Below are 19,442 nucleotides of genomic sequence, written 5' to 3'. Positions count from 1 at the left end.
CACAGGACCAAACAAGCAGGAGGGACGAGGTTACCAGGTCTAAAATTGCCCAACTAAAGTCTTGGTTGATTGGTTTTTAGTGGTTGTTTTCTTGGTTTTAATAACCTAATACACTGTCAAAACTGTCAAACTAGGTCAGGATTTGCTACATGGCTATACGCCCCTTAATTGTTTTGAATACTTGACTTGCCAAACTCAGCTCGACGCCCAACTGCAGCGCCACTCGCGGACAAAGATAGAACAACTCGACATTTTTTTCACCGGTTTTCTCGCTGCGCATGCGTACCAGCGGAAATCAACAAAAGATGACGCTGGTACGCATGTGCAGCGAGAAAACCGGTGAAAAAAATGTCGAGTTGTTCTATCTTTGTCCGCGAGTGGCGCTGCAGTTCGGCGTCGAGCTGAGTTTGGCAAGTCAAGTATTGATGCTACTTCATTTTGAACAAAACAAAATGGCTGTTGGCACACAAGTACTGATTTTGTGTAGCAATGCATTGGGAGACGAGGCCTAACTAGTCGATGAGGGAAGTTCTCGATTTCTTCGTTTCCCTGTTTCTCTGTTTATTAATACCCGCTGCAGACCGAGCCCGTCTCCTTTGTTTCCTCTGTGATAACATCAGCAGCTATTGATCATTCCGTACGAGGAAAGCTTCACGCTGTCACGCACAAATCATCGGCTTTTATCTCTTGATGCTCGTTAGGTTTGTTGTGGACGACAGGAGGATTACAGAGAAGCTACATTACGGAAGCATTTGTTTAATTCTCTTCAATTGCGATCGTTACGTTTTCGTCATATTTCGTGTAGTTTTTGTTCGTCAGATTTATGAAGATAGACTGTAGGGAAGACGGCATGAGGTTTAACTGTAATGTTATTAGCAAAAAAACACATTATCTCTTGTCTAGAGGTACCATCCTATTAAGAATTCAACCATCTAATTCATGTTAAAAGTCTGGAGAATTCACATAAAGCAGCGAATAGCTCGCATCTTTCCATCATGTGTAAATGCAATTTCTTATCATCATCCCCTTACGATTTCCTGTGAGTTGGTCTGAGATACGAGCCAAGAATGCTTTCGCCATGTTTGAAAAATAGTCGATTTCCGCTGTCTGTGTAGATAGCATTCATTTCGCGCGTGGATCGATTCAGTGGACTTCTGCAGAATAGAATTCGGAGGACCACTCACGGACCAATCCATTGGTGCAATAGGCAACCTGAGTATGAGGAGGAAGTGAAAGACCAAAAGTTGAAATGGAGAAAAAAAATGGAAAAGCATTTGGGATATGATCAACATTTGTGTAACCTGTACGCGAGTGAGAAAGTTTCGGCGAATTTCCATTAGATGAACACGTATTCCTCAGGATTCTATTCATAACAGGATTAAATGCGCCGATTGATCTTTCAAAAGGCAACTCTTATCATTGATATCATCTATGCTTTCATGAAAACAAGATCAATGTTGACGATTCGATTTCTATACGAAAACATGAAGAGAGTTGTTCAAGTTACCGTGCTCTCTTTAATCATCTCTCACGTTAGCTGCGGATATCTGCCCGATTTAAAAACAGGATACCAATACAGCAAAGGCGATCTGTTGCTCGGGGGTATATTTCCTCTTGCTGATGATTGCAATGCCAGAAAAGTGACAAATTTCGGATTAGTAATGCTGGCAGAGGCAATGCCGTTTGCTGTCAAAGAGATTAATGCCCGGAGTGATATCCTCCCGAATATAAAACTTGGGTATGTCATCTTTGACAGTTGTTTCTCAGATCGTAACACACTGGCGCAGACGCTATACATGGTCCCGGATAAGAATCCAAAATCCGACTGCACAATTTTCAATGAGATGTGTGCAAATCCTTATTTTGATGTTGTCGGTGTAGTTGGGCCACAGATGAGCGCTGGCGGAGTTCTTCAGTCACACCTCTTGTCCTTCTTCCACATTCCTCAGATTAGCGCCTACGCAACTACGGATGTTCTGAGTGTAAAGGAAAGGCATCCGTACTTTTTACGGACTGTCCCGCCGGATAGATGGCAGATTCTTGCGCTGGCAGAACTTATCAAGCACTTTAATTGGACGTATCTGTCTGCTGTGAGGCAAGAGGGAAGTTATGGTGATGGGATTGAATTGGTGCGGAAAAATGTCGAACCATACGGAGTCTGTTTTGCAGTCGTGAAAACAATTTCCACGAAGTCAACGCACAGTGAAATTGATGATATCGTGACGGCGTTGGTGGAGGAGAAAAATGCCCGCGTCGTCATATTTTATTGTTTATTCGAGCAAGCTTCGGCTGTTATGGAGGCAATGAATAAGATCGGTGTTCTAGGAGACTTCGTGTTAGTTGGGTCAGACGGACTTGGAATGCTTGTCCAAGATACGAAACATTCTACAAAAGCGAGTTTAACTCATGGACTCCTTGTTGTGACGCAGTACAGCAACTCTGTTCCAAAGTTTGATGACTATTTTAAACAACTTTCAACTGCAGACGTTAATGGTAGCATTATACTTGAACAATTCTGGGAATATAAGTTCAACTGTAAAATGACAGGAAGCATCAATAGATGTTCTACTGGGTTGAAATTGACTGAAAATGAGGGATTCTTCTCCTATCGACCAGCATCTATGGTCATTGACGCTGTGTACAGTTTTGCTCATGCCCTTCATAGACTCATTCTGGCGGAGTGCCCCAATGTGGCCCCAGGCAAGGCAAGAGAATGCATCAAGGGACATGCTCTGCTAGGATATTTGAAAAATGTCTCATTCGACGGACGCCTGGGGAAGGTACAATTTGATAAAAATGGTGACATCATGGGGAAATATGAAGTGAGGAATGTTTACTTTGAAAACGGCCACTTCGATTCAAGGCGTGTTGCTGAGTTAGACACTGCATCGCAAACATTGACTGTGGATACAAATTTGATTCAGTGGCACCCGAACTTTACTAACTTTGTGGAAGGTTCGGATAAGATTCCGGAGACTGTTTGCAGTAAACCTTGCGCTGCTGGGTATCAGCGGATCCAAATATCGAACAAATGTTGCTGGTCTTGCCGGAAATGCCGTGCCAACGAAATAACAAACTCATCAGCGACTGAATGCATTCCCTGTGAAATATTCGAGTGGCCAGAACAGCGAACTTTTCGAAAATGCGTCGAAATAGAACCAGATTACATCAAGTGGACCTCTTCCTTGGCTATTATTATGTCTTTACTAGCTTTAATTGGAATTATCATTTGCCTAGTTGTGATGGTCCTCTTTTACAAAATTAAGAGTGATAAACTCATCAAAGCTTCAAGTATTGAGCTGATGTATCTCATCTTAACAGGGTCTACGCTAGGCCTGGTCATAGTCTTCATATTCCTCGCCAAACCCTCTGAACTCATTTGTTACATCCAGCATTTCGGCTTTAACATAACTTTCACCATAACGTACTGCCCTCTGTTGGCGAAGACGAGAAGGATATACGCCATCTTTATCTCGGGGCGGACGTCTAAGGTGCCACCACGATTCATCCATCTTACTGCTCAGATTGTTATTTGTGGGACACTCACCGGGTTTCAGGTAAGTTTGATTGAGGAGATACCAACATTTGCTTTGCATTTACATAAGAGCAAATCACCTCTTTATTTGTGTCTTATGGGAGGTTTCGAGTGAAGGCGATTGCGAGAACACAGGCATGTTGTTAAAAATGCTTCATCGAACCCAAAGTCATCTCATAATTGTATGCTGTATTACAGAAACAGGCGTTATGTAAAACGAGAGACCTACCGCGGCCATGCGGCAATGATAAATGATATCAAAACTGTCGTTTTCATTGACCGCATTATTTCCTGCTCATTTAGATCATGTACGATTCGTTTTCATGAGATAATCCATACAAGTTATGTCCTGTTGCTGATAAACCGGATTACAGGCATTATCAATATATCACAGCCATGGTTACTGACAATAATCAATAATCAGCCTTAAATTGTCAAAGAATTGGCCTCATCAGTGCAATAATTATTGATTTCGTATTTTATGTCCATTCAGCATTGTTTTCGACCTCATAAAGCTGGGTGTGGTCACAGGTGCACCAGCACGACTCATCAATAGGACATTAAACAAACATTGTACGGAACCATGTTAAATCGGCTATTAAACTTTGAGAAGGGGAAATGAATCATGCACCCTTGGTGTTTTGGATGATTTTATAATCTCATTGCATACGAATAACCTAAAGTTGAGTTGACTGAGAAATCAATACTTGCTGCTCAGGGCATCGGTAAATTGACCAGTCTCTTTCTTTTTTAAAGATGAGCCAATGGTGAACGCCTCTACCGCGCCCTTCGATTAATGATGCCCAAATGGATGTTGTTGTCTTTTCTCTATTATTAAGACTTTAACTAAATCCTCTGAACAAAACCTTTTTGGTGAAATTTCGCTTTAAAATAAATTAGATCAGTGACAAATCACGACATCTACAATTGATATATATGGCCGCCATCCATATTGGACAGTTGCCATCCCTATTGATGCATATCCGGAAGGGCGCGCAAGAGATACCCTGGCCAGTACTTCTACAAATCATTAGTTACACTTGGCCCTATTCCAATGCATTTGCCTAATCAGCCCGTCGTTCACATTCAAATCCTCATATCTAGTCCGCGACGCCGTGTACTGGTCGACATCAATGGAACAGTATCCTGAGGAAATCTGAAGTGATGTTTGCGTCTGTTGTGTAGTGGCGAAGAAACGGACATTAACCCTTAATATTATGCCACAATTACTATACACTTGCGGCTGTCACATCTATCCATTAGGTTAACAGAATGAGAAAATCAACAGGATTTCTTATGACTATTTACACAACTTGATGTCGCTTATCCATTGTCTCTCCAAATTAATTGCATAGAACTAAATGTGCTTAGGACCATTGGCATTTTTAAGGGTAATATTACCCAGCTGTCGGCTGCCCAGTCACCTCCTATTTTACATAGTTTCCAACAACAAATTGCACCAAAAAAGGAAAAATTCTAATCTGACTGAATGATCGCGCTTTTCTGATGTTGACTCCGATTTGAGCCGAGTTAGCTCTCCACGCATCGACAATTTCCACGTGGCACGATGCACTATCAAGGCGCCTCCTGGAGCCATGGATCTATCCTGTGACGTCTTGGTGCAGATACCGACGTCACGCTGATCACAACTGTGACGATAAAATAGTTTAGGGGGCCTCGGGCCATAGAGCGGTGAAAGTATGGTACATGTATATCTTTTATGGCAAATTACATCCGATAATCACTATAGAATAGCGGTTTGAATCAATGATCTGTCGTGTGCAGTGCTTGGTCAAATGATATGGTATCATTATCCTGATGACAAAGGCGTTTTGTCTTTCATACCTCTTGGCTGCCACTTGCCTTCAGCGCCCAAATTACACACCCTTGAAATAAATGCATTGACTTTCTCTCCCCGATATTCTGGAGCCCTGTTTGATATGATGACCTGCGGCTGTTGGACATGTTGAGAACTGGCTATAAATGTCGCATTATGGCAAAAATGATTGGAGTGGGTTTTGAAAAATATCGCCCAACGCCCAAATAATTGCTTGATGAATACCAAGCATAATGCTCTTAAATCATCTGCAATTTTAGAATACGTATCGATCAAATGCAATTTAATTGCGGGTGGCTGTATCACATAGCACGCATGCCCGACTGACTGACGGCTTGATAATAGCACTACGCCATTCATAAAAAAAAATTTTAATTTCTTCTCCGCAGTTTTGCTAAGGTGGCTTTCACATTGTCTTCATCTCATTTCAGATCATCCTGACAGTAGTCTCCGCCATCTTGGAAACGCCTCAGCCTACGAAATACATGCCGAACGAGACAAAACCCTACGTGGAGCTAGGCTGCACGCTGCCGCGATGGGGCCTGATCGCCTCCCTCGGCTACAACGTCTGTCTGGTCCTGGCCTGCACATTCTACGCAGTCAAGGCACGGAAGGTACCGCAGAACTTTAACGAAACACGTTTCATCAGCTTCAACGTGTATACAACATTGATCCTATGGCTAGCTTTCATACCAACGTATTTCACAGCCAGTAGCGAGTTCTCAAAGGTGTTGTTTCTGATCGTGGCCATTATTGTAAATTCGTACGTTGTGCTCATTTTGCTGTTTGTGCCGAAACTTTATGCAGTATTTTACGTCAGTGATGACGATTTGAAATTCCTTCAATCCCAGATCGGACCGGACGGGTTTAGGTCTAGAACACCATCGGCTGCGTCCAGAGTTTCCTCTCCAGCGCCATCTCAGTTCACCTCACCTGCGCACCCTAACGGCCATTTGGGAGAAATGGGCATAAGCAGCATAGCCTAGGAAAATCTCGTATTGTACATCTTGCGTACAACTTTAGCTTTTAAGCCCATCTTACATACAACATTAGCTTTTAAACCCAAGAAAGAAGTGTCATTTGTATTGTCCTAATTTCTTGGGTTTTATGACACAAAGAACCAAGATATTGAATAAAGCACTTGGGAATATGTCTACCGTACATGTAAGCTTGGCAAGACATATTCGGCAATTCTCACCGAAACTACTTTCATGTCAGACCATAACTCGCGTCTTCCTTTAAGGTGGAGAATCTGATGACAGTGACTCGGAATACACTTTTTTTTGTTCTTCAAGCTCAGAAATATGTACAGTGGTGCATTAAGGATCAAGTATATCAAAGAAACCAACAAGCAGATGATGGTAATTTGACGATCCTTGGCATTCTGAGAGTCACGTTGGTCTTGTGTTCTTCCCTGTTGTTTCCGAGCCTTGGCTGATCTCGCCATACCGACGATGATTGTTACGTTAATGATCATCAGTAGGGAAAATGGCAAGTACACAAGCAATATGTTTTCTTTGAGGTAAATATCATTAAAAATGGACTCCCCTTATTAGCCATCAATTAAGTACATGCACTGATTATCATCACTCTGAAATGAGATTATCAATTGGCGCAATGGCGCAAAATACCATTGTGATACCATCGCATATCAACCTCATATCAACCTCAGGGTGGGGTTCTGTGCAGCTACGGTGGAGACGCCATCGTTTGATTTGGTCATCCTTTGACCTTCGGTCAACATTGATCTAATCGCCTTGAAGTTGATTTGATGCAGATAATCCTTAGTCGGTATACCTTGATATGACCTCGCGACGATCCACGCTTTTTCAAGACACTTTCAGAAACCGAGAACATATATGAGAATGAACACAGCGAAGTCACAACATGAACTTCAACTAGAAATTCCAACATTAATTTGCAAGACAGCATCGAAATAAATCACTTTACCATCGCTCCTAGAAAGAAAATGGCCATGCTAGCATCATATTGCGGCTTCCTTTTCTATCCCTACGTCTGGCACTGTTGTATCAGAGTCTTTTATTTAAAAGACTCTGCCTGTATGTACCACCCCGACCTATTTTTGCTCTTCTGTATTTTCGAAAACAAATAGAAAAAAAGGAAGAGGTAGCATCAAGTTAACTTTATTGTATTCATATATCCTTCTGCTTTTAGATAGAATAAAGCTTGTGTACTGTATTCTATAGCAATTACATTTCCCTTTTCCCCCAATTGTCTTGTTTAACAAACGACGCGGCTTTGATGCGTTCTTTGACTTTGTCTCAATCTTAGAGAAATGATATATAAACTTTTCATGTTCTCATATTATGTGCAAACTGTACCCACAGTGCACTGCGGGGATTCAATCTACGAAAAAGCTATGTGAGTAGTGCGCCCAATTGCGTAAACCTATATATTCAGGCCGTTATTCTCGGCATCACGAAAAACCCTGATTACTTCCGTCGACCTTCCGAAAATGACCGGGATGTTCCGAGATGACGGTGAAGATGACGTCAAATGTGGTCCGTGGAGGCCACTTTTTACATCGATACATATGCAGTGATTAGTGCCCTTCCATCGGCGACTCGATCACGTCTGTGCTATGACGTCCTCCTACTTGTTTTGGCCCATGAATGAGGCACAGAAATTTAGTCAGTTGTGATTGGGCGTGTCGGTGTCTCAACGGCAACAGAGTATTTTGTCGAAATTGCCGTGGTCATCACCACTTCAAGTTCACCAGTTACTTACCAGAGAGTAACCTGAATACCGTATTGGAATCCATACCCGGAGCTGTACCTACTTTAATGTACACGTATATGTCCAGTGGGTACGTCATACACTCCCTGGAATACACCAAGTAGTCCCCTATATCTGCATCCTCATCATGTTTTCATCATACCAGACCAAAGACAGATCCGCCCGAAGTAATGTCACTAATTAGCCTATCCAGGAACATAATCCTGGTAGTTACCAGAATCAGCAAATAATGCGATTGCATTTTACGCGTATATTGATTTTCTGAGCATGGACTTCGACGATGAGCAAGCAGGTTCAATAGTTTAAAATGTCCCATAGGATTGGATGTTCTAGGACGAACCGCACACATTTGAAAGGCCATGTGTCTCTTCAGAACCTTCATGTATTTGGCGTTCAAATATTCATACTGGTGAAGGTTTCCATTGGTTGCCCCATGCGCTACTGACAATGAAGGAGACTTTCAAAACCTGATTTACAGATGTAAAGTGAGCTCCCGAGGCAGCCAATCGCGACTTCATCTGCTGAATATGAAATGATGAAGTGACATCCCCACCATTCGCTTTTTAATCCGTTTTCTATTGGACGTATATCGGGCTTCTCGAACTCTCGATGTTACAATCCGTGGTCTGATGAGGTGGCCATATGTTTTTCCGCCTGGTCTGGGGTATTCAGAAACAGTAAGTAAAATAGGTCATTAGCGGATAGATCCTTCCCCAAATTGGTAGCTGATTCCTTTTAGTTCTAACATTTTTGGCTATATGTAACGTAATATAGGAGGAAACCGTAGACCCGGAGTTCCTTGATTCCTTTGACTCCTCTGTCCTGACGTGGCCAAATGACCAGGCTTTGCATCCATATTTACTTATAATCAATCACAGCGAGTAAAACATTTCTTTATCGCCTTGCTTAATCGAACAACAGACGTCTTCACTTCAACCCGAAATGATGCACCGCTGAGGCAGTAGAGGTATCCGTTCAGGCAGTAATTCAGATTAGCCAGTAAATCACATATCCCACGGATTATATGAGTTGTCAGGGTGCGTTCACAAGTCCATCTATATTCCCAACCAGGCAATACAAGTGTCTCTTCCTTGAAGCTCAGAAATATGTTCATTGGTGCATTAAGGATCAAGTAAACAAACGAAACTAATAGACAGATGACGGTGATTTGACGATCCCTGGCGATCTGAGAGTCACGCTGGTCTTGTGTTCTTCCCTGTTGTTTCCGAGCCTTGGCCGATCTCGCCATACCGACGATAATTGTTACGTTACTGATCATTAGTACGGAAAATGGCAAGTACACGAAGAATATATTTTCTTTCAGGTAAATACCATCTAAAATAGACTCCCATGATGGACCCTCTACATAGTATAGGCACTGGCTACTATAACTCACCGTGTAAATGAGATTATAAACTGGCGCAATGGCGGAAAACACCATTGTGAAAAACAGAGCAACCGTTCCTTTCTTTACCGAAAATAACCCAGCTACTCTGAGTGGCATATTTACAGCCAGAGCCCGTTCAAAGGTCAGCATTAATACAATGTATGCCTGGAAATAATTCAGAAAAGTCACTACGTATATGTCTATTTGGCAAAATAGATCACTGATTTCAATTCCAAAGTAACTGTAAAATCTTAATGCTACTCTAGTTAGGGCAATGGTTTCACTGCAAGCTAGCACCGTCATGTAAAGATACGCTGAGCTTTTACTGGCTCTAGGAAGACTACCAAGCAGAGCTAGTCCATTCCCTATATAACATAATGGAATGAGGAAACACCATGTGTAGTTCAAAAGAAACGCCGCGACTTTAGAAAGGAGGATCAGGTTTGGCTCGGTCAGCAGTCTTCGCACATCGCATATCAACCTCAGGGTGGAGTTCTGTACAGCTGCGGTGGAGACGCCATCCTTTGAATAGTTCATCTTAATTAGACCTTCGGTCAACATTGATCTTATAGTTTCAAACTTAACTTGACGCAAATGACCATCAGTCGGTATACATGTACATGTTCCTTGATATGACTTCGCGACGATCCACGCTTTTTCAAGACACTTTCAGATATCGAGAACATGTATGAGAATGAATATAGCGAAGTCACAACAGGAACCTCAACCAGAAGTCCTGAAATAATTTGCAAGACAGCATCGAAAGAAATTACTTCACCATCGCCCCTAGAAAGAAAATGGTCATGCAAAAGCATCATTTTCTCGGCCATACTCGCACAGTACCAAAATAAAAAATTGAGACACTGGAATTGATCAGTTGCGCCATCTGGATATAGGCAACCTGAGATTCAAGTGTTCATAATCTTACGTCACCAGTTAAGACTGCAAGTCACATTCAGGCCGAATTAGTGCCACATTCTCTCATAAAACGTTTTATTTTATCAATAAGTAACAAAATATGATTTTTATCAATAAAACCTGACACTTTCTGGTGGGTTTTAAGGTGTTTTTATTGAGAACTATAAATGCAGCGTAGGGCAGAAATCATTTTCGTGGGCTTAGTGGTGATGCGATAGCCTCTTTGCAAATCGAAACATTATTTTATTTTTTATTTTTTATCATTTATTTATTAAAACCTCCTGATAAGGACTCAATTAGAGAATCAACATTCAGTCACATTTCACATTTGCCGATAAAACATTTAATAATACATATTTACAATCACATTTACATCAAAGTACATTGATCAGAAACACCGAAAGCCAATAAAAGCTAAAAAAGCCTTGACCAATAATTCAGTGAGAGTTCGCTCCGCCGAGCCGGTCTTCAGGGAGTCCACGATCCCATTCTCGGGGGCAGATAACCGGCCGCCCGGCCGGCCCAGCGGGCAAATCCGCACAGAATAGAATAGATCAAGTGGGTCATGACAACCGTCTTTCGAAATGTTCAAAATCACCGTACCCTAAGAATGGAGCCAGGATATATCCATTCAGACAAAGCTTCCGACATGGGGAATCGCGTCCAAATATTCAGTTAAGCAGGTTGGCCCTATACTCACACAAAAGATCAGAAACTCGAGATATACTATATCCAGGGCTTTAAGCAGATGGCTATGGTGGCTCCTCTTAGGTAGCCGAAGGGTACGTTTTATCATGTTACTCTTGAAACTTTCCAAGGTAGACTGTTCAATAGCATGACGACCAAATGTTGAAATTGGACACACGCCGTTTTCAAGAGATAACGTTTAACCTCAGTAGACAGCCCCGGAGAAGAAAAACTATTACTCATAAGACTGAAGGCACGCCGTCTAGCAGAGGAGACCCTTTTACTACATGAGACTTAGCCAAAAGATCAGAGGTAAATGTGGTTCCAAGTATGTCAATAGAAACGGTACTAGTAATACGGTTAGAACAAAGACACCAGACCGGTGAGCAGGAGAGTATACGCTTCCCAAAGGTTATACACTATTGACAACACTTGCCAAGTAGGGCCTGCAACCCAGGTACACTTACTGAAAGCAGGCAAATATCATCAGCATAGGCAATATCATTGAAGATGTATCTCGCAATACGACACCCGTACTCAGAGTTAGAAAGATCCTGAAGTAAAACATATTAGATAATACAGGCGATAGGATGCTTCCCTGTCGAATGCCCCATGTAACATCAAACTGAGTGCCTGAGACGCCCTTCCATTTAACAACAGCCTGAAGATAAGTGTACCTCACATATAAGATATCGTCTTACAACCGAAAGCAGTAGTGACATCTGTAGCGAAATTACAAACTACTGTGTGACGTCACTAGTTCCATATAAGGAAGCTTATTTACATAACTTTACAACTTTTTGTTTACTACGAGTTGAAAATTCGCGAGCAGCACGTGGATCCCCTGGGTGCTGTCAGCTGTTTCCACTATGGGTTACATAATCGGCTACACAGAGGCCAGTTTTCTGGTATATAAATAAAGTCGGCGATGATAGCGGAATGCAGTTAGGACATGTTACATCGTCAATTGTAATAGAAGTGATGTTTTAGCAAAGAAAAGATGGAGAATGCAAAAAATAGTATTACATATATATGGACTTTGAGTCGGGTGGGGACGTGGAAACGATGGAAACCAAATAACCTTAGAAAGAGGACTGATTACGATACGAACATGATATATATAGCGATACCAGACAAAACGCCGTGTATGTGATGTATGCTTTCATGAGTAACGTTACACATACCTGGGCGCATCAGTTTTCATCGGGATAGCTTACTGTATTTGACAGTGGAAGGCTAGGCCTTGAAGACTCCAAAAAAGAACTTAGCAACATCAGATGAATATACCCCTCTCCTTCGATTCCAACAGTAAGGAACGGCAGTGTAACTTATTCGTTTATCCGCAAGCGAAGAAACTAGACTAGGCAGTTTGTCGCAAAACATCCAAATACATGTAGTACCTTACGAATCTACAAGGGGCGCGTTAACGATAATGTTGCAAAATGAATGTAAAAATTGGTCGCATCGGTCGTAAATATTGTCTTATTTTTCAAGATGAGAGTATGTTGATGATAAGAAAACGTAAACCAATGACAGACCAGTATTTCTTAAACCTTGCAAGTGTTTTGGGGTCCTTGAAACTCCTTATATTTATCAATGAAACCTTATTCCCGCCTAAGGTTTTGACCGGGCCGTCCAAAACTCCCCATTTTTGGGCGGGCCCTTCCCTTTAAGGGGTATCCTCTTAAAAAAAGATTGTAAGATAAACCAGCGTGCCATACCCAAAACACTTCTCACTCTCAGCGTCAAGGCTGTATAGGTAAACAGGACTTCCCCTCTGATTAAAATATCTAACAAGTTCATGTAAAAAACTAGAAGCGTGATCAATGCCCAAGCCATCTCTGAATCCAAATTGAGAGTTATGAATGGTAGTTTCTGGGATTAATAAGGAATCCAGTCCCTCAGAATAAATTTTACTGACGGTAATCGGTCTATAGCTAAACGGGTCATTAAGGAACAGAGTTGGCTTCTTTAGAACTGGTGTAATAGTACCAAACAACAATTCAGGGCATACAACATGCCAACTCAGCATCACATTAAATAAATTACAGAAAATATCACTGCGGGAAAAGACCGTCCTGTAGATGCTCGGCAGTTATGTCATCGACACCAGCAGCCTTTCCCCTCTTCAGGGCACACATGGCCAACCGGATGTCTTCCGCCGTATAATAGCTTTCGAGGTACTTGTCACAATTAGACTCAAAAACATGACTACTCAGAGAAGCCTGAAATGGATCCAGATCGTCGACACCATACATAATGTTACGAAAATGTTTGGTGAAATCGTTTGTACTCAAAATAGAATAATTGGTCGGTGCATGCTTCTTCAGGGTATTCCAGAACTTTTTACAGTCGCCAGCTTTGAATAAATGGCTAAGATTAGTTATAGGCTTATAAAAAACCTGGTGCAAAGAGCGTCGAGATACTCTACGAAATTGCTTCTTCAAGAACTTCCAGCACCCAAAAACAACTCCGGTCCTAGGGCAGCCATTGCAAACCCAGAGATGCCACCAAAACCGCATAGCACCTCTGAGCCTGTAGAGGCCAGCACACCAGTGGGCCTTAGGCTACGGCAACACTTCTGAGAACAGCCAGACTCAATAGCTGCAGTGTGAATAGCATCATTGAGCCCATCTACCAATCTATTAACATACGACTGAGCTGAATCACGGTCATTCAAAGAGGCAGCATCTGCCACATCTAACAAGGCCAGTTTTTCTTGCAAAATTTGGTAATACCTAACATGAATACCAGGCTTGTCCCATACAAGTTGCCTATTCTCATTCCAATATATGCATTTCACTGCCACCTGCGTCAGGCTTGACACATACTCCAAAGGAGAATTTCAAATATAAATGATCACTCAAATTATCCTCCTCAAGCTCAACCACTTAACATTCACAAATCTCAATTCAAGTAGTAAAAACATGGTCAATCCAGGTGTGGACCCGCGGTACTGCTTTTCAAGATCGTTGCAACGTACCAGTACTAGAGGCATTGTAAGGACGGAAATCAGCGCCTCTCGTGTCAAGATTGATTATCGGCATCACGGAAAATCCCGGTTACTTCCGACGACCTTCCGGAAATGTCCGAGATGTTCCGAGATGACGGCGAAGGTGACGTCGAATGTGGTCCATGCATGGAGGCGGCTGCTCCTTACTTTGACGCACATGCAATGATTAGTGCCCTACCGTCGGCGACTCTATCACCCCTCTGTCTAGGGTTTTCTATGGTATCGCGTCATTTTCTCCAACATGGCAGACATATTCTTTGGCGCCAAGGAGTTTGCCCCACGAACGCCCGCTTTAAAACCCCGGTACCTTTCATGTGGCAATATTACGGCACACAAAGTTGGTCAGTTGTTATTCGTCTTGCTGGTGTCTCACGGGTAACAGTATTTTGACAAAATTGCCGTGGTCATCACCACTTCAAGTTCACCAGTTACTCACCAGATCTTAACCTGAATATTGCATTGTAATCCATACCAAAAGCTGTACCTACCTATATTTACACGTATATGTCCAGTGGGTTCGTCATACACTCCCTGGAATACACCAAGTAGTCTCCCTTATCTACATCCTCATCGTGTTTTCATCATACCAGACCAATGACAGAACCGCCCGAGGTAACTGTCACTAATTAACCTATCCAGGAACAAAATACTGGTAGTTACCAGATTAAGCACATTATGCAATTGAATATCACGCGTAAACATGTATTGATTTTCCGAGCATGGGCTTCGACGATGGGCGCGGCAAGCAGGTCTAGTGGTTTAAAATGTCCTATAGGATTGGGTGTTCTAAGGACGAACCGCACACATTTGAAAGGCCTTGTGTCTCTTCAGAACCTTACTAATAATAAGTCGTCATGTACTTGGTGTTCAAATATTCATACTAGTGAAGGTTTCCATTGGTTGCCCCATACGCTACTGACAATGAAGGAAACTTTCAAAACCTGATTTACAGATGTAAAGTGCGCTCCCGAGGCAGCCAATCGCGACTTCATCTGCTGAATATGAAATGATGAAGTGACATCCCCACCATTCTCTTTTTAATACGTTTTCTATTGGACGTACTGTATATCGGGATTCTCGAACTATCGATGTTACAAGCCGAGGTCTGATGAGGTGGCGATATGTTTTTCAGCTTGGTCTGGGGTATTCAGAAACAGAAAGAAAGTAAAATAGGTCATTAGCGCATAGATCTGAGGTGAAATGAGCCTAATGCGAAAATCCAGCATAATCTGCTCGTTTCAATGCGAAACGCGTCAACTGAACAGCACCAATATGTGAAAGCAAAACAATGATTTTTTTTAAAACAAATGTTTTTAATTATCTATTCTTATTGGTCGCAGAATCCCAAAGAGTATTTTCAATACAAGTCAAAATAAAATACCCACAGCTAGAATAGATACTTCCCCAATTTGGTAGCTGATTCCTTTTACATCTAAAATATTGAGCTATGTGTAACGTAATATAGGAGGAAACCGAAGACCCCGAGTCCCTTGATTCATTTGACTCCTTTGTCCCGACGTGGCCCAATGACCAGGCTTTGCATCCATGTTTTACTTATGATCAATAATATCGAGTAAAACATTTCTTTATCGCCTTGCTTAATCGAACAACAGACGTCTTCACTTCAACCCGAAATGATGCACCGCTGAGGCAGTAGAGGTATCCGTTCAGGCAGTAATTCAGATTAGCCAGTAAATTACATATCCCATGGATTATATAAGTTGTCAGGGTGCGTTCACAAGTCCATCTATATTCCCAACCACGCAATACAAGTGTCTCTTCCTTGAAGCTCAGAAATATGTACAGTGGTGCATTAAGGATCAAGTAAACAAACGAAACCAATAGACAGATGACGGTGATTTGACGATCCTTGGCGATCTGAGAGTCTCGCTGGTCTTGTGTTCTTCCCTGTTGTTTCCGAGCCTTGGCTGATCTCTCCATACCGACGATGATTGTTACGTTACTGATCATAAGTACGGAAAATGGCAAGTACACGAATAATATATTATCTTTCAGGTAAATACCGTTTAAAATAGACTCCCATGATGGACCCTCTACATAGTATAGGCACTGCCTATTATAACTCACAATGTAAATGAGATTATAAATTGGCGCAATGGCGGAAAACACCATTATGAAAAACAGCACAACCGTTCCTTTCTTTACCGAAAATAACCCAGCTACTCTTAGTGGCATATTTACAGCCAGAGCCCGTTCAATGGTCAGCATTAATACAATGTATGCCTGGAAATAATTCAGGAAATTTACTACGTATATGTCTATTTGGCAAAATAGATCAGTGAGTTCAATTCCAAAGTAATTGTACAATCTTAATACTACTCTAGTTAGGGAAATGGTTTCACTGCAGGCTAGCACCGTCATGTAAAGATACGCCGAGCTTTTACTGGCTCTAGGAAGACTACCAAGCAGAGCTAGTCCATTCCCTATATAACATAATGGAATGAGGAAACACCATGTGTAGTTCAAAAGAAACGCATCGACTTTCGAAAGGAGGATCAGGTTTGGCTCGGTCAGCAGTCTTCGCACATCGCATATCAACCTCAGGGTGGAGTCCTGTACAGCTGCGGTGGAGACGCCATCCTTTGAATAGTTCATCTTTAGACCTTCGGTCAACATTGATCTTATATGTGTAGTTTCAAACTCAACTTGACGCAAATGATCCTTAGTCGGTATACATGTACATGTTCCTTGATAGGACTCCGCGACGATCCACGCTTTTTCAAGACACTTTCAGATGTCGAGAACATATATGAGAATGAATATAGCGAAGTCACAACAGGAACCTCAACTAGAAGTCCTGAAATAATTTGCAGGACAGCATCGAAAGAAATTACTTCACCATCGCCCCTAGAAAGAAAATGGTCATGCAAAAGCATCGTTTTCTCGGTCATACTCGCACAGTACCAAAATGAAAAATTTGAGACACTGGAATTGATCAGTTGCGCCATCTGGATATTGGCAACCTGAGATTCAAGTGTTTCATAATCTTTCGTCAACTGCAAGTCACATTCAGGCCGAATTAGTGCCACATTCTCTCATAAAACGCTTTATTTTATCAATAAATTACAAAATATGATTTTTATAAATAAAACCGGACACTTTCTGGTGGTTTTTAAGGTGTTTTTATTGAGAACTATAAATGCAGCGTAGGGCACTAATCATTTTCGTGGGCTTAGTGGCGATGCGATAGCCTCTTTGCAAATCGAAAAATTATTTTCTTTTTATTATTTATCATTTATTTATTAAAACCTCCTGAAAAGGACTCAATTAGAGAATTAACATTCAGTCACATTTCACATTTGCCGATAAAACATTTAATTATACATATTTACAATCACATTTACATAAAAGTACATTGATCAGAAACACCGAAAGCCAATAAAAGCTAAAAAACCTTGACCAATAATTCAGTGAGAGTTCGCTCCGCCGAGCCGGCTATGCCGTATCGCCCCCGAAGATAAGGATCTTCAGGGAGTCCACGGTCCCATTCTCGGGGGCAGATAACCGCCCGCCCGGCCGACCCTGCGGGCAAATCCACACAGCATAGGCTAGATCAAGTGGGTCATGACAACCTTCTTTCTAAATGTTCAAAATCACCGTACCCTAAGAATGGAGCCAGGATATATCCATTCAGACAAAGCTTCCGACATGGGGAATTGCGTCCTAATATTCAGTTAAGCAGATTGGCCCTATACTTAGCCAAAGACTTAGCCAAAAGATCAGAGGTAAATGTGGTTCCAAGTATGTCAATAGAAACGGTACTAATAATACGGTTAGAACCAAGACACCAGACCGGTGAGCAGGAGAGTATACGCTTCCCAAAGGTTATACACTATTGACAACACTTGCCAAGTAGGGCCTGCAACCCAGGTACACTTACTGAAAGCAGGCAAATATCATCAGCATAGGCAATATCATTGAAGATGTCTCTCGCAATACGACACCCTTCCATTTAACAACAGCCTTAAGATTAGTGTACCTCACATATAAGATAAGCCAGTGATTAAGATGTATCCTTGGTAAAAGCTTGTAAGATAGACCAGCGTGGCATACCCGGTCAAAACACTTCTCAGCGTCAAGGCTGCATACGTAAACAGGACTTCCCCTCTGATTAAAATATCTAACAAGTTTATGTAAAAAAGTAGAAGCGTGATCAATGCCCAAGCCATCTCTGAATCCAAATTGAAAGTTATGAATGGTAGTTTCTGGGATTAATAAAGAATCCAGTACCTTAGAATAAATTGTACTGACGGTAATCGGTCTATAGCTAAACGGGTCATTAAGAAACAGAGTTGGCTTCTTTAGAACTGGTGTGATAGTACCAAACAACAATTCAGGGCATACAACATGCCAACTCAGTATCACATTAAATAAATTACAGAATATATCACAAAGCTGCGGGGAAAGACCATCCTGTAGATGCTCGGTAGTTATGCCATCGACACCAGCAGCTTTTCCCCTCTTCAGAACACAGATGGCCAACCGGATGTCTTCCGCCGTATAAAAGCTTTCGAGGTACTTGTCACAATTAGACTCAAAAACAGAGCCAACATGACTACTGACAGAAGCCTGAAATGGATCCAGATCGTCGGCACCATATATAATGTTACGAAAATGTTGGGTGAAATTGTTTGTGCTCAAAATAGAATAATTGGCCGGTGCATGCTTCTTCAGGGTATTCCAGAACTTTTTACAGTCGCCAGCTTTGAAAAAATGGCTGAGATTAGTTATAGGCTTATAAAAAACCTGGTGCAAAGAGCGTGGAGATACTCTACGACATTGCCTCTTCAAGAACTTCCAGCACCCAAAAACTACTCCGGTCCTAGGGCAGCCATTGCAAACCCAGAGATGCCACCAAAACCGCATAGCACCTCTGAGCCTGTAGAGGCCAGCACACCAGTGGGCCTTAGGCTACGGCAACACTTCTGAGAACAGCCAGACTCAATAGCTGCAGTGTGAATAGCATCATTGAGCTCATCTACCAATCTATTAGCATTCGGCTGAGCTGAATCACGGTCATTCAAAGAGACAGCATCTGCCTCATCTAACACGGCCAGTTTTTCCCGCAAAATTTGGTAATACCTAACACGAATACCAGGCTTGTCCCATACAAGTCACCTATTCTCATTCCAATTCTTTTGCGCTTCACTGCCACGTCACCCGCGTCAGGCTTGATACATACTACAAAGGAGAATTTCAAATATAAATGATCACTCAAATTGTCCTCCTCAAGCTCAACCACTTAACATTCGCAAATCTCAATTCAAGTAGTAAAAACATGGTCAAT

General features: G+C 41.9%; 1 protein-coding gene across 1 annotated transcript; it reads left to right on the top strand.

The window, feature by feature from the left end:
- Nucleotides 1-2,345: 2,345 nt before the first annotated feature.
- On the top strand, nt 2,346-6,915 carry LOC135488370 (metabotropic glutamate receptor 3-like). The gene is made up of 2 exons (XM_064772959.1): nt 2,346-3,557; nt 5,804-6,915. The coding sequence occupies exons 1-2, from the start codon at nt 2,361-2,363 to the stop codon at nt 6,356-6,358; spliced, it is 1,752 nt and encodes a 583-aa protein (XP_064629029.1). The 5' UTR covers nt 2,346-2,360; the 3' UTR covers nt 6,359-6,915.
- The last annotated feature ends 12,527 nt before the right edge of the window (nt 6,916-19,442 follow it).

The sequence above is a fragment of the Lineus longissimus genome, chromosome 5 (assembly GCF_910592395.1).
Source record: "Lineus longissimus chromosome 5, tnLinLong1.2, whole genome shotgun sequence".
NCBI classification, from domain to species: domain Eukaryota; kingdom Metazoa; phylum Nemertea; class Pilidiophora; order Heteronemertea; family Lineidae; genus Lineus; species Lineus longissimus.
The sequence above is the reverse complement of the archived record's forward strand: the minus strand, read 5'-3'. Positions and strand labels throughout refer to the sequence as shown.